At 38.3% G+C, this 16657-nt stretch overlaps 1 protein-coding gene across 3 annotated transcripts in view; it reads left to right on the top strand.

The window, feature by feature from the left end:
• kifap3a (kinesin-associated protein 3a) overlaps positions 1 to 16657 on the top strand; it is a 230844-nt gene that overhangs the window by 43578 nt on the left and 170609 nt on the right. For all 3 annotated transcript variants that reach the window (XM_041208146.1, XM_041208144.1, XM_041208145.1), the window contains 4 exons: positions 7707 to 7861; positions 11063 to 11118; positions 11934 to 12075; positions 12638 to 12737. In XM_041208146.1, coding sequence (XP_041064080.1) covers positions 7707 to 7861; positions 11063 to 11118; positions 11934 to 12075; positions 12638 to 12737 — 453 coding nt within the window. The remainder of the gene's footprint in view (positions 1 to 7706; positions 7862 to 11062; positions 11119 to 11933; positions 12076 to 12637; positions 12738 to 16657) is intronic.

Raw genomic sequence — 16657 nt, 5'->3', positions numbered from 1 at the left:
TAAAATCGAGAATGCGCTCTTTCACACATGCACACGAAAGAGCGCACTCATCTCCCTGAAACTAAGTGCAGCCTCAAGGAGATCGGCTCTAAATGTGGAAAAGATAAAAATAGAAAAATAAAATTTCCCTAACATGTCCTCTCATATGACAATGTCACATGAGTTGGGACATGTTCATAATTTTCAAAGTAACTTTATTAAAATTTTTAAAACCCTACATGAAACCTCATTCCGCTTGTGGATGAGGTTTCATGTTTTTTCCATTTCCCACCGGGGCTCCTGGTCTGCTCGCCAGCCTTAAGGTCAGACGGGCAGGCCCACTAATTACTATAATTGATCTGTCAATGGTCTCAATTGGCCATTGACAGGTCGGCGGGTGTGCAGCTGATTTTGCTGCGCCCCCGCCTTCCTGAAAATTTAAATGGGGCGCAGTGATGTCAGGATTTCCGCCCGACATCACCGTACATCATTTTAAGCGTCGGCGAGTGGGCCCCGCCCCCTCTCACTGATGGTAAAATGCAGCCCCTGATGTCCTGGATAGCCAAGCCTGATAACTAAAAACAAAACTAGAAAGAAGTACGCATGGCCTGTAACCCTGTTGCACTCCGCGCATGCCCAGAGCTCCTGGGCCTGCCAGGAAATGGAGTCCTTGGCCTCTGCCTGGACTAAAGTAAGTTCCTATTTCTTATCAAATACAAAAAAAAATGTTTACCTGGAACTAAGAAATGATTAATTAAAGCTTCTATAGCTGTTAAGATTACATGAAAACATCACTTTTGTTGATGCTGAGGTCAATTGTAAAATTATAAATTGGTATAGAGTTAGAAAGCCCTATTTTATTTATTGTTCCTATTCTAGCACTTGTGTCGTCAAGTACCCACTGTAAATATAGACATTATTTATATTTATCTATTTAATAAATTAGTCAATTAAAGATTATAAAGAGATCTGTTTATATGATTCTGCAGCTTTCAAAAATGAGAATTTGAAACAGACAAAGAATGGATCCAGTAGCTCGTTATTATCAGACATGTTCTAGGAAACAAGAATGCTCTTGAGGCATAGGGAATGAAAACTCACCTATAAGAGGAGTTTGCAATAAATTACGTAAAACAATATTATTAAACACTATTAATTGCAAGTTGTGCCTCATCTATGACGTTGGAAAGATTGAATGAAGAAATACCAGGAATGGGCAGGTTGTCTTATGAGGAAAGGCTGGACAGGCTAGGCTTGTATCCATTGGAGTTTAGAAGAGTAAGAGGCGACTTGATTTAAACCTTTAAGATCCTGAGGGGTATTGACAGGGTGGATGTGGAGAGGATGCTTCCTTCTGTGGGAGAACCTAGAACTAGAGGTCACTGTTTAAACATAAGGGGCGGCCTATTTAAGACAGAGATGAGGGGAAATTTTTTCTCTGAGGATAGTGATCTTTGGAACACCCTTCCTCAAAAGGCAGTAGAAGCGGAATCTTTGAATATTTTTAAGGCAGAGGTAGATTTTTCTTGATTAACAAGGGGGTGAAAGGTTATCTGGGTTAGGCAGGAGGTTACAATCGGATCAGCCATGATCTTATTTAATGACAGAGGAGGCTCGAGGGGCCAAATGGCCTACTCCTGCTTCAAAATCTAATGTTCTTATGTAAATACCAGCAAAAGACAGATATTCAGTTCAAGTCATTAAGGGGTTCTACGTGAATCCTGAGTTATAGTAACAAGTGTGGAGATTTTGGGAAGTGCAAGTCAATCCCCATAAAAGTAGGATACCCTGACTGATTACTGACATTGCTGAACCTGAGATGGTATCTAGGACAAAACGATGGGTAGAATTAAAGCTTGAGATAAAAACTAACATTTAAAAATCACATAGTTAACTATGTATGACTATTCTGTGAATGATACAATTTGGAAATTGTGGAACAGCTAGATGATTCAACTTGAGGAAAGTGTTCTAACTCATTTAGTTTAATCTTGTGCCTCAGCAGGGTTTTCGTACTTGTGGGGTAATGGAGTAGTCTGCTGTTTTCCAACTCATGACCTTCACTTTTTATTCATGACAACTTTTTTTGTTTGAAATTAGAAAAGACAGAAATTGTGGGCTCCTTTTGTTTATGAAAATAAAATATTATTTGGGTTTCATGCTGAACTGTAGATTACGTTAAATTGATGTCTGAAAATCTAGGTTTTCAGTAACTTGTAAATTACATGTATCTAGCAAGGAGATTATGTATTTCCCATGAGAAGTGGCCATAATAGTGATATGGAATGCCTAGCTTTGAGGTCCTTTATCATCTCCATATGTTGTCAGTCAAAGCCTTCAATCTTACATCTATGTACAGAGTCCCACTGGTTGGGTGGTGTTACTTTTGTTTTACTTGTAATTTTTGAAAACCTCCATTGACGTGCAGGAAAAGTTCTGTGTATTTAAGAAGGGTAGGGCAATTTCACAGTATAATTTACAAAATGCAGTTATAAATTTTTAATGTTGGAAATCCATATGTGTAATGAAAGCAAGTAGGCTTCTCATGGAGAAGTAAACTTTTTTTTTTGATTAAAGTTTGTGTTCCATTTGGCTTCATCCCATGCCTCCCCTGGATCCTACTATCCCTCAAAAATGGTAGAGTAACACTTTTGGGCATTAACTGCCACACAAATTTATTAAACAACAATAGACCAAGCAACACATCTATCTTCTAGTTCTTCACAGGAGACAAAGATATAATTTCAGTAGTAAAAATATGACTGTGATTACTGTTTACTTGTATGAAACCATTCCTTTGTTAACTACAGAGGGGGCATAGTCTCTGAGACTGAGACGAGGAGGAATTTCTCCAACAGAGATTGTTTGAATCCCTTCCAATCAGGTTTTTGCCACTGCCACAGTACCAATTTTTAACATTCATTCTTGGGATATGAATGTGGCAAGTCCAGCATTTATTGCTTATCCTTAATTACCCTTGAGAAGGTGCTGATAAGCTGCTTCTTGATCTGTTGCAGTGCATGTGGTGTGGGTAAACTCACAGTGCTGTTAGGAGGGAATCCCAGGATTTTGATCAAGTGACAGTGAAGAGGCAACGATTATGGTTTTCAGTCAGAATCGTTTGTTACTTAGAGTGGAACCAGTGGTGTCCTGTGCATCTGCTGCCCTTGTCCTTCTGGATGGTAGAAGTTGTGGGTTTGGAATGTGTTGTTGAGGAGCTTTGGCATGTTGCTGCACTGCACCTTATAGATCGTACACACTGTTGCCGCTGGGTGCCGATGGTGGAGGGAATGGATGGGGTGTTGATCAAGAGGGCTTCTTTGTCCTGGATAGCACTGAGCTTCTTGGGTGTTGTTGGAGCTGCTCTCATCCAAGCAAGTGGAGAGTATTCCATCACACCCTTGACTTGTGCCTTGTAGATGGTGGACAGGCTTTGGGGAGTCAGGAGGTGAGTTATTCACCATAGATTCCCCAGGCACTGACCTGCTGTTGTAGCCACAGTATTTATTTATATGGCTGGTCCAACTAAGTTTCTGGTGAGTGGTAACTCTCAGGTTATTGATGGTGGGGGATTCAGTGATGGCAATGCTGCTAAAATCAAGAGGAAATGCTTAGATTCTCTCTTGTTGGAGATAGTCATTGCCTGGCACTTGTGTGGCATGAATGTTATTTGCTACTAATTAGCCCAATCTTGAATGTTGTCCAGGTCTTGCTGCATGTGGTCATGGATTGCTTCAGTATCTGAGGAGTGGCGAATGGTACTGAACATTGTGCAATCAACAGCAAACATAGCAATCCAGATCATATGTTGGAAAGAAGGTCATTTGATGAAGCAGCTGAAGATGATAGGGCTTTGGGAAATATCCTGTGACCCTTCTGCAACAATGTCCTGGGACTGAGATGATTGTCCTCTGACAACAACACCCATCTTCCTTTGTACTCGGTATGACTCCACTCAGCTTTCTCCTTGATTCCCATTGATTTCACTTTTGCTAGGACTCCTTGATACTACACTTAACCAAATGCTGCCTTGATGTCTAGGATGGTTACTCTCACCTCACCTCTGGAACTGAGCTAATTTGTCCAAGGTTGGACCAAACCTGTAATGAGGCCTGGAGCCTAGTGGCCCATAGCTAAGTATCTATGAGCGTATTGTTGCTGAGTAAGTACCACTTGGTAGCACTGTCGATGACACCTTCCATCAGAAAGTAGACTGGTCATAATTAGCCGGATTGGATATGTCCTGCTCTTTGGGGACAGGATGTAAACTGGACAGTTTTCACATTATTGGTTAGATGCCTGTTTTGTTGCTTTACTGGGACAGCTTGGCTAGGGGCATTGCTAATTCTGGAGCACCAAGTCATCCGTATACAGTGTGATTTATCGTGGCTTGCAGCCACAAAGGGCATCCTAGGTGACCTCTAGACCTGACTATTCCAAAGTACCCCTGGCTCGCCTCCCACATTCTACTCTCAATAAACTTGAGATCACCCAAAACTCTGCTTTGTTGCATCAAGTTCCATTCACCTATCACCATTGTGCTCCCTGACCGACATTGGCACCTTGAAAAGTAATATCTCGATTTTCAAACTTTAATCCTTGCTTTCAGATCCCTCATGGCCTCACCCCTCCTTATCTCCCATCTCCTCCAACCCCATAACTCTGAGATATCTGCACTCATCTAACTCTTGTTTCTTGGCCATCCCTGATTTTAATTGCTCCATGGTTGACAGCTGTGTTTTCAGCTGCCTAGGCCTGAAGCTCTGGAATTCCCCCCTATCATCTTGCTTTCCTCCTTTTAATGCTCCTTACCTGATCAGGCTTTTGTCAGCCTGTTCTAATTTTTCCTTGTGCCTTGTGTGTCAAATTTTGCTTTATATTACTCTTGTGAAGTGCTTCTGGACATTTTATTACATTAATGGAACTATATAAATACAAATGTTGTAAGTTCTGTCGGTAAAGCTAGTGATTTAAGCAGTTTTGTGCTATAACAAAATGAAAGAATTTGCATTTATATTACACAAATCATGATGTTAGCATGTCCCAAAGTACTTCACAACCAATGGAGTATTTTTGAAGTGTAGTTGTAACTGTTGTAGGGAAATGGTGACATCCATTTTGCACATGGCAACCAAAATTGCAAGGAGATAAATGAGCAGATGATCTTTTCTGTTGGTGAATAATAAATGTTGTCCAAGACATCAGAGCAACTCCTCTGTTCATTATTGAAAAGTGCCAAAGGGTTCTTTTATGTTGACCACAGAAGCCAGAAGAGATCTTGTTTAATGTCTTGTCTAAATACAATCTCTGACATTATAGTGATGGCCCATGTGCATTTGGGGGAAAAAAGATATGTGGGGTGATGGTCCCTTTAAGAACTAGGTTTCTCTGAAAGGGAATTTATGGCAAAGCACCTGACTTGCAGAAAATGATCATGTGACAAAGCTGCATGGGAGATGAACCATACAGAACCACAGTAGGAGTGGTAAACTAAAGCAGTTTAGTTTAAATTTTTGGACCAAGAGGCTGCAGAAGAGGAAACATCTCTTTCAAACAATGTTCAGTTGAATTTGTGTGTGTTGGCTAAAAGAGAGTAAAACTTTTGTTGACTAAAGGACTCCTAAAAGTGAGTTGAACTTCTGGTATAGCCAAGCTGAGAGAGAGAGATTTGGAGGCAAAACTCAAGAGTTAAAGAATCTTGGAACCAGGAGAGTTCTGACCCGAAGTCACTACACTTAAGATGCTGGAGCCGCCTGTGTTGAATGGTGAGTTTGCAACCATAGGGGTGTTGGATATATGAAGGGACAACCTTGCCAGAAGTAAGCAGAAGGCCTAAGAAATCTCAACCCTTACATAAATCTTCAAAGTAATACTCAGACCAAGTGGTTAATCAAAATTTTTGATAAGTTTCTGGCTTGAGTTTTGCGATCCAAGTCTAATGGGGTAAGAAGGAAAATGGATTTAATGAGTTCAGTTTAGATTATAAGTATCTCAATTCAATAACAACTACTATTCAAAACAGTGTAGTTATTAGGATTTGTGTTCTTTGATCTTGGTAGTAAAGTTCTTTTGTTTTATACTGTGAACCTGTGGCTTCCTCCTTTTAGTAAATGCCTGGAGCTTGGTTCTAAAAAAGCTAAACGCATTACTGGTCTCTACAGATTATAACATTATTGAGGGAAGAGCAGCACTGCAGTGTCAACATTTAGAGATCAGTATTTTGTGCATCAGATTAGGCTCTAAAGTTGCTACATGTATATCATTAAATTTGCTTTTAAACGATTGACAGTTGGAGGGATCAAATATCAATCATTGAATATCAACAATCATACTATAATGACTGTTGCATCATTACAATTTATTCTGGAAACATAGCATGATAGATTGTAATTTGGATGCAGCTTTTCTGGAGGGAACATGTTTTGGAAATAGCACTCAAATATTGTAATGTATAGGTTATACCCCTCTAATTTACAACCATTGCTTTGCAACAATAGCTGCATTGTTTCAAATTAATTTCAAACTACAAATCTATTTTACTGCTGCAACTACTTTTTTTAGCTATGTATTAATTTTATTTGGGGCTGAGTGTGATTAAATCTTGGAATAAAAATCTGTTTCACTTTTTCTTTTAGACCGGCGTAATAAAGAACCAGAATGAACTGGCAGATTCTTGGCTTTATTGCACGTGCTCATTTTCAATGTTGAGAAATACCCTACACAAAGGACCCTTGACGTCTGTTTTCATTGCCAATTTTAAAACTCAGGCCTTTGCTGGTGTTTTCATTTTTTCACACCAAAATTTGAATCCTGGCATATGCAGACCAAATGTCATGTGCTGACATCATGAGGTTACACTGTAATCAGGATAGTGCACAGTATGATCATCTGGTTCCCAGTTGGCTGAACACAGTATCATTTGGTTGGGAATTTAGTGCCCTTTATTCCTACTTAATCATTCAAAGCTTTGCTTTCTTGAGCAAGTAGACAGAGAGATTTATGTTATTCAGAAAGTTTTTTAAGGTGAATTTAAAGTGGTTGATTTCAATGTCAAATTAGGTACAGAAAGAAAAATAAAAACAGAAAGAAAGATTATATTGAGAGAGAGGGAGAAAACGAGGCAAAAGGAAATAAATAAAAATTAACATTTTTAAAATAGCACTGAAAATTCTTAGTGGGATGAGACTCCACACTTAATTCATTTTTGGTGTCAGAGAGGTTGATTGGCAATCATTAACACCACATCATTAAAAGGTTAGTTATGGTACTGGGCTTGTAACCCCAAGATCAAGAGTTCAAATCTCACAATGGCAAACTATGAAACAATGTAACTTCATCTGAATAGGAACAGATGGAAATGTGTTTGTACTCGAAAGAGTTACATTTGTAATGATCAGCATTAATTTTCTGTGGTTGGTTTAGTGGCAATTGCTGCAAGTTCCTGGCGGGGGGAATGGCAATTGCTGCAAGTTCCTGGTGGGGGGAAAACAGGGAGGCTGAAACTGGGATGCCACTTTCGCAAAACAGAACAATAGTGGGACTCAACAGCTTTCGATATACCTATTTAACTGGTGCATCTGCTCATCACCTGAAATTGCTGTACAGTTTACCTAAAAATAACAATGAGTGCCATTAGCCATGCTGTATTTTGACACCAAGTGTTGGCACATTAACTCCACGGTTATTAATTTTCTTGGAAGATACCAACAAAGTTTTCTACTTTTCAGTATCCGTCTGAAAAGCCTGAATGCTAACACTGACATTGCGTCTCTGGCACGGAAGGTTGTGGAAGAGTGCAAGCTCATCCATCCAAGTAAACTAGCAGAGGTGGAACAGCTGCTTTATTACCTTCAGAACCGCAGGGAGAGTCCTCCAGGAAGAGGTAGGAAGTCACTTGTGGAACTCTTTGTGATTTGTCTAACCACTACTTTAAAGTAATCGGAAGGACTACAATCTGCATAGGTCTAATGTGTATATATATCATAGCTGCAAATATACTGTTATGGTAATTACATCTCTTTTGAAGTGATACTGTAAAATCCAGTATATGCATGTCCTATTTATGGAGCAGGTATAGTTCCATTAAGAGTTGGGGTTTTAACTACAAATACAGTACTCTTTTTTGAAAAGTGCTTTCAAGCATTTTGATGAATAATAACATGCTTGTTATCCTAGTCCACTTCTGAAGCATGATTACTTAATTGGTGAATGCTGGTTACATTATCTTGGAAAGTACCATGGAGGAACCGAATTGTTTTTAGCCCCACATCAACAAAAACTGTCAGTAACCCAAAGGGTTTCAGTGGATTAAAAACAAAAATAGCAGGTCTGACAGCATCTGCGGAGAGGGATACTGTTGACGTTTCGAGTCCGTATGACCCTTCATCATTGGTTTCAGTGGATTGATCACTTTACTATCTGTTCTCGCAGCAATGAATTCAGCACTCTCAAAATAAGCAGAACTGTTCCAAAATCCAATAGAAGTAGGCTGTGACCATAGAAAACTTGGCCTGTGCCTATCTGTCAGCAAGCATTTGAAACTTTTCATGACCTGGCATTGTACCAAGCATGCATTACCATAATGGAGACACAGTACCGTGAATGACAAATTGGTGCTGTTGCTCAGCTATTTTGATTACATGATAGGCCTTTGTTATTAACACTTCTAGGGAAGAAAGGGTTAGTAGTTTTCAGGAGTTTTGTACAGAGCTGGGTGTCAAATTGGAAAGATGGCAAAGCTGAAAAAGATGGTTCACTTTTCATTTTAATGAATTATATGGAGCCGGCAATCTTTGTGTCTGAAAATATATATTTTATTTAAGTGGGGTGAAACACCTATGACAGCATTAGAGGTCTGTTCAATTTTTAAACACTTTCAATACAACATGAAGTTTGCTTGGAATAGGCAGTAATCGTAATTTGCTGATCCACAATTACAGGGCAGGCATACACAGCGGCATGATTTCTTTCATGATATATAATGATGGAATGAATAATTTCAGGAAATTAAGAGAGATCTGTAATGCAGGTTTAGCTTCCTCCATGAGAAGAATGAAACGTGAGGGACTATGCATAGATTTTAATTTGTTGCTTGCCAGTTAAGCTATTGAAACTTAATTGAAAGATACACACAGCAGAAGCATACTACACTATTGATATTTATTTCAGTGCAGAATGGGATTCCTCCTTATATTTTTATATGTGGTGAATATAAAATCTTTACAGTGCAGAAGGAGGCCATTCGGTCTGTCGAGTCTTCATTGGCTCTCTGAAAGAGCCAGGAAAGAGCGGAAAATCACTTAACCAGATCATAATTTTAAAAAAAATGAATGAGCCCTATGATGGGTCCTCATCTGTGAATGCTACAAAATTATGACAGAGGTTGTAGAGTTAGATCAAAAATCCTGTCGTATAGTTACCCATTTTTTCTTGTTCCAATTTTTAGGAATTGTAGATTAGTAATGGTTTTGGACCAGTAACCCTTAGGTGGAAGACTTTCAAAAACATAAGTTTCTAAGTTTCCTAAGTTCGCTGAACATTGAATAGGATGGTGGCAGAAGAGAGATCTGTAATGCAGATTTAGCTCCCTCCAAGTATGAGAAGAATGAAACGTGAGAGAGTACGCATTGATTTTAATTTGTTGCTTGCCTGTTGGTCTAATGTTGCACTGCTATACTGCAGATTTCATTAAAAATTGGCACCCGCAGAGGTCAGCTCACAAGTATCTGAATGTGAGTTTTTTTTTATTAATGCTTATGAAGAGGTGACTTTTTGCTAATCTTGCGAATTGAGGTTTGAAAAAATCTTACTGGAGAATGTTTAAAAATTTGTCTTGCTCGCTATGCGATTAAATTACGACCAATGAGAAGCCGAAGTGGAGAATCCTTGAATACACCATCATATTAGCATTTTACCAGACGCTACCAGTAATGCTGTTTAAAAACTGTGATGCGTTGTTAAAATCATTCATATTATTGGACCTTCAGAAATTGGGGAACACAGGCAGTTTATAACTTGGTTTTGTTTTGTGGTACTATTCTAAGATAAGAAGCTAGTAGATACTAAATGAATGTTGCATTTTGATTAAGATGAGTGCAATTTTTCATGCCCTCTTCAGTTGCTTTTAGACATATACTCCCTCAGATATTGCCTGCTAATCTGAATTAGATTGGTCCTTAATTATTGGTTGCAATTTTGGATTAAGTTTTTAAAACATTTCAGATAATTTGACATTTTGTAAGTGCAACTGTTACTGTAGTGCTCCATTACTTGACTGCAGCAACTTGAATGCGATAGCATTGCTGTGCTATTTATTTGTTTGAGTAATCTCTGAAATACTAACCCCATTAAACATTGTGGGGAGGATTTTCTGGTTGGCGAGTGGGGCCCGCTTGCCGACGCGTAAAATGACACGCGGTGACGTCAGGCGGGCGTCTCGACGTCACCGCGGGTCATTTAGATTTTCAGTTCTGTCAAAGGCCTGTTTAAAACTGATTAAATCAATTAAATGAGCTGCCCATCCAACCTTAAGGTTTGCGGGCAGGTGAAGAGTCCAAGCGGCCTTCACATTTTTCATGGAACCTCATCCACAGGCAGGATGAGTTTCATGAAGTGTTTATAAATTAAATACATTTTTAAATTAATGTTCCTTGACATGTCCCAGCTCATGTGACACTGTCACATGAGGGGACATGTCTTAAAATACTTTCAATTCTTTATTTAAATGTTTGAACCTTAAATCCTTAAACAAAAACGAAAGAGTACAGGCCTGGACTCACGGAATCACCCCCCCGGCACAGGGAGTGCTCGGTGCTTCCGGGCGAGCGTCAAGCTGGGTGGGCCTTAATTGGTCCGCCCATGTAAAATGGCGGCGTGCACCCGATTGGGCGTGCCGATCAAGTCAATGCTTGCTCCCACTCGCCCCTGCGCAACCCCCACAATGGGGGGAAAATTCAGCACTATGCACTTGGTTACTAAGAACCATCTTATAATCAAGATGGTGTTTTATTTGTAGTTTGAACCATAACAAAATGTTTGCATTTCTTGCATAAGGTAAGATCCATTGACTTTGTCTTCTTTTCAGAAAAGCGGGAAAAGATCAGCAAACCTAAGGACCCACCTCCTTTTGAAGGAATGGAAGTGAGTGACAAAAATAAATTCAAATTGAAACTGAAAATGCTTTCGTAGTGAGACACAAGTGCAGTGTACGTTGTATAAATAAGTTGCAATGTAAGAGAAGCATGCAGAGTAGCAGCTATTGTGATTAAACATTCAACAGTTGTAATTGCTGTTAGTCATTTATGTAAATAATTTGAAGTCAATTCTATATTGATATGCAACTGAAAAATAAAAAATTATTGTAGCTTAGCCAAAACGTGATGGAAAAAATAAAGTAATTTTTTCAGAATGGAAATGATTCTATGTAGTCATAAGTTGGATAAGAAGACAATCAAGTAGTTTTCAATTCAGATATCATGATATTGTGTTAAATATGTGCAAAATACATTATATGGAGTATGAGACAAAACAGATGAAAAATTGAACCTTTCAGATTCTCTTCAATTGGCCAAAAGAATCAATCCTAATCAGTTTATAATATTATAAAATTCAAATATTGGAAAAAGTCCAAAATTTTGTCTGGATTATAGGTTGTTCACTTTCAATTATATATTTTAATTATAATAGCCTGTGTAAAATAAAATCCTGAAGGGGTGAAATTCTAGTTTCATGAAAAGTGACAGCATGCTATTTCTTAATGATCCTCGTAACAAAATAGCATTCTCATAAAATTTTGTTATAAAGTCATGTGTTTCTGTGGTTTTGTTAGTGGCAAATTATATTGGGGAAAACAGACACTTTCATTTTTGGCTGAGTCGTTACCCCCTCAGTTTTGACATTGGATGTGTTGCATAAAGAATATCTAGTTTCTGCTGCATGTTCTTCATTACTCATAGATTGATGAAATAGCAAATATTAATGATATAGAAGATTACATTGAATTGTTATATGAGGACATACCTGACAAAGTGCGAGGTTCAGCACTCATTCTTCAACTGGCTCGTAATCCTGACAACTTGGAAGAATTGCTACAAAATGGTAAGCAAACTTTACAGTCATAAAGCACCAATACCCTGCTTCAGGTATGTGCCTTTCACTTCTTGCTTGCCCTTCCCCATCAATCCCTTTTCCTCACCAATGTCACACTAGCTTCAACAAATCTCACTCCAGTTTTTCTCATTAATTACTTTCCTATATTCATTCTCTATCCACTTTATCTGGTAACTTTATTTCACATATTTGATCATTTATCTTCTAGCTTTCCACCCTTTATAAATAAATTAAATTCACTTATTTTTCCACTTCCAACTGTAGATGGCCTCAGAACCAAAGCATGGGAACAGTGGTAGACTAACCTATCTATTCTGCCGTTCAATTAAATCATGGCCAAGGCCTTGACTTTTGATCTAAGGCAGATTCTCTTGGCTGTTTATCATACATTCCCATTTAATACATACTTGCTCTTTTGGTTCCCTGCTTCCATTTTGATTATTTTATGCTTGTTTTAGAATGCATTACTCAAGTTTATTCTGTATTTGAATTCTCCACATTTTTGATGATTTTTCTTAACATGTTAAAATTTTAAAATTTCTGTCTTTAGAGACTGCATTGGGAGCTTTGGCTCGAGTGTTGCGAGAGGACTGGAAGCAAAGTGTAGAGCTTGCAACCAACATTATTTACATATTTTTCTGTTTCTCTAGGTAAGACTATCTTTGAAATTGTAATAGTATATGTAGCAGTTGGGATGTGTTAGAATTTGGAATCGCTTTTCTTACTTTGTCTCTCTAAAAGTTGCTTACAAATGGACTTTCAAATTTCTAAATGTAAATATATCAATATCACCAGGTAAATAACTTAAAACTTGGCAGATTTAAAAATCCAAAAGCAATAGCAGGTGAGAATTAGCAGAGATAAAAACAAAAAAACTGCGGATGCTGGAAATCCAAAACAAAAACAAAAACAGAATTACCTGGAAAAACTCAGTAGGTCTGGCAGCATCGGAGTTCTGTCGAAGGGTCATGAGGACTCTAAACGTCAACTCTTTTCTTCTCCGCCGATGCTGCCAGCCCTGCTGAGTTTTTCCAGGTAATTCTGTTTTTGTTTTTGTGTTGAGAATTAGCAGAGGATGAGAACAGAAATTTTCCTAGTTCATGTCTTAAGACTAATCTTTGGCTGTCCATTTGCTACAATATCTTTGCAGCCATCAATTTTCTCAACCATCTCTTCCTTTGTTGCACTTACTCCCAGTAAAAATTTTGCTGTCTGCCATCCAGTCCCCCTTTTCCCACATAGCTATCTTGCATTTAAAGAATTCCGACTTGGCCATCCATCACCAGATCCAACCATATTTGGCTTCAATGTCCTGTCAAAACCAACCAGTACTGTAAGCTCATCCTAAAAAGCAGACACAACCTTAAACTACTTTGTTCCACTACCAACATCTCCTTCATCCACTCTCCCTGCCCTTTCAATATTCTCCTCTGAATCCCTTCCCCTGATCTCTCCATTCCTGACTCTGGCTTCATATGTATCCCTCCTCCTTCACCTTGGCTGCTGCATCTTCAGGAAATCTACACCCCATGCTCTTAAATTGCTCCCACAAACCATTTTGCCCCTCTCGTTGCCCTCTGTTCCTTCAAGAATCTCATTAAAATCTAACTCTGAAACCAGTGTTGTCCAATGCTTGACCCAGTAGTCACTAGTCACATGTGAATCCAAGCGCGGGAAATTGCAATTCTGGTTAGTAGTGAAAAAATGAGTATTGGGCATTCCCATTCGGAATGTAATCTCAATGCTTATTTGGACGGCTATGCATTTGTACTTAATTCTTTTTGTACATTTATTGATAAAATGATAAGATGAAAAACAGAGTATGCGAGTGCTTTGTGATCAGTGTTTTAATTCCTTGGATACTGAATGGTGGTAGATGTTAGTTAAATACATATAGATGTGATATATATTTACCTTTGCCAGTGTACATGGGGTGTTTTCTACTAAAATTAGTGCATGTTGCCATAACAATGATGCCATAGCCACACCTGCTAGTCAGCGATTTCTGTTGGATAGCATTGTCTTGGATGAAGATTTAGATCACTTCTCCTAATATCTCCACTTGTTCAATGTCTGTTTTTTGATTATTCCTGTGTGAAGCTCTTTTGGATGTTTTTCTATGTTTAAAAAGTTCTGTATTAATGCAAGTTAGTTTTTGCTCTAAAACGCATATCAAGCTTTGCCATGTCAACAAATAAACTATGCAATTTTAACCTAAAAACTTGGGAGACTTACTCAGTATCTTTATAGTATCCTTATTAAAGGAATATTAGAGAAATATTTGTGAAATTTCATTTGTATTTGTATATATTTAAAGTATTGAGCTTGGGGTGTAGAAATATTGAGTTTATTTGTTTTATTTTGGCTCCCAGCACCTCCTTACTAATTTACTGAAATGGGTAGTGTGGGACACTCAGTGAGGTGAAGTATAAAGAAAGTTTTATTACGAGCTATGAATGTGATCAATTATTGACAAATTCAACCTACAAGAAAGCACTGTGTTGCTAATTTTAAAAATTGTTGGAATCAATTTTTGGAAAAATTATTTTAGGGGTCAGGGTGGGTATTATCAAACAGTGATAACACTTCAGAGTCCACAGGTAGAGAATGGTATATTTTGCACACTGATGTTTAAGGTGTCGATTTAGGATTGTGAACTTCTGAACATTGGCCTTCAATGGAATCAGCACAGGAGGAGATCATTTGACCTGTCTTGTGTGTGTCCACTCTCTGCAAGAGGAACTCAGCTAGTCCCACTCCCCTGTCTTTTACCCATAGCCCTACAAATTCTTTCCCATCATTGCTTATCTAAATCCCTTTTGAAAGCTAGAGGCGACCAGTCTCTATGGTTATTTGTGCAGGAATGCGGAAGGGAGCTTGCGCTGAGATTGAAAAGACCAAATTCATGAGGATTTAGAACAAGGCTGGAAGATTTGCCTAGCTTGAGCTAGAGGAAGAATCTCTAAGAAAACCCTCACAGTGAAAGACAGTTTTGGGATTAAAAGTTACCAGGATGAGAAAGGAAAAGAACAGAAGTAAATTCTCGAGAGCTATGGATCACTTTGGGCTGGTTCCAGGAGAATTGAACATCTACTTAAGGAACAGTGTAGAGTATAACCATTAAGTGGGATTTTCGGTTGTGTTAAAGGGGGAAGGACGTGGTGTAGTGGTAAAGTCACTGGACTAGTAATCCAGAGCTAATGCTTTGGAGACATGGGTTCAAATACCACCCTAGGAGCAGGTGGAATTTAAAATTCAAATAATAAATTCTGGAATTGAAAGCTAGTCTCAGTAATGGTGACCATAAAACTATCTTCGATTGTCATAAATTCTCATCTGGATCACTGATGTCCTTTAAGGAAGGAAATCTGCCAACCATAGTCTGGCCTATGTCTGACTCCAGACCCACAGCAATGTGGTTGACTGCCCTATGAAATAGCCTAGCAAGCCACTCATTTCAAGGGCAGTTAAGCATGGGCAACAAACCCTGGCTTTGCCAGCAATGCGCGCATCCCGTGAAAGAATAAATAAAAATAGTAAAAGGGAAGGTTCTGTTCTGTAGTTTAAAATGTAAGCTGCCTAGCCAAATAGTATTTAGTCAATGGGGTTTTTGGTTTGTTTATTACAGTAAAAGGCTTAAAACGTAAGACCTTGTTATGTAATCCTTTCAGCTATTCAATGGAATTTTGAATTTCTTCTTAAAAGTTAATGTTTTCTATAGGGATTGTAAGAAATTGGGGTCGTCTTCTGAATTTTGAATCCATAGCTGAGATGGGTTAACTGGATTGGCTTTTTTTACAGTGGCTTTTGATGGATATGTTGAAAAATTAAAATGGCTGTGTCTATTCCTGAAACATTCCTCAAAAGACAGGACCTGTCGTTGAGTGCTATGCAACGATCAGCAAACATTGCTTTGAAGGTGATAGCAGAGGAGTCGAAAATAGATTAAAAAGTAGAAAGCAGAGATAGTTGAGGTATTGGCTTAATTTTTCTTCCTTGAGTAATCCAGATGAAACACTGGTTGAGTTAACTCCGATTCAGGTGCAAATTAAGTAAATTGAATTGTAAAAATAAATGAAAAAATTTTGAGTTTGAGAAAGAAAGGGAAATGAGAGAACTTGAATTAGAATTCCAAAGGGAAGGAAAAAAAGAGTTTCAGAGTAAAAGAGAAAGAAAGCCTTGAATTGCAAAGAGAAAGGGAAGCCAGAAAATTTGAACTGAACAGAGAAAGGCTTTGTTTATGCAGACAAGGAATAGCATGCTGTATTGACCATGTGTCAGATTTAACTCCTGGTTTTGGTTTGGCAGGTAATATTTGTCTTGTGCCTAAATTCAGCAAGGCAGGAATTGAAATGACTTTTGCCTCGTTTGCGAAAATTTCTATGAAATCAGAATGGCTAAAAGACATTTGGACAATTCTGTTACAAAATGCTTTGGTAGAAAAAGCATTGGAGGTTTCTTTGACCCTTTTGGATGAACAGTCCACAGATTATGATACAGTGCTTAATGCGTATGAGTTAGTTTGAGAAGCTTATGGGCAAAAGTTTTGAAATCTATGGGAGCGACAGAA

Source organism: Carcharodon carcharias, chromosome 16 (assembly GCF_017639515.1).
Source record: "Carcharodon carcharias isolate sCarCar2 chromosome 16, sCarCar2.pri, whole genome shotgun sequence".
Taxonomy (NCBI): domain Eukaryota; kingdom Metazoa; phylum Chordata; class Chondrichthyes; order Lamniformes; family Lamnidae; genus Carcharodon; species Carcharodon carcharias.
Note: the sequence above shows the minus strand (reverse complement) of the source record. Positions and strands in the feature narration are given on the sequence as shown.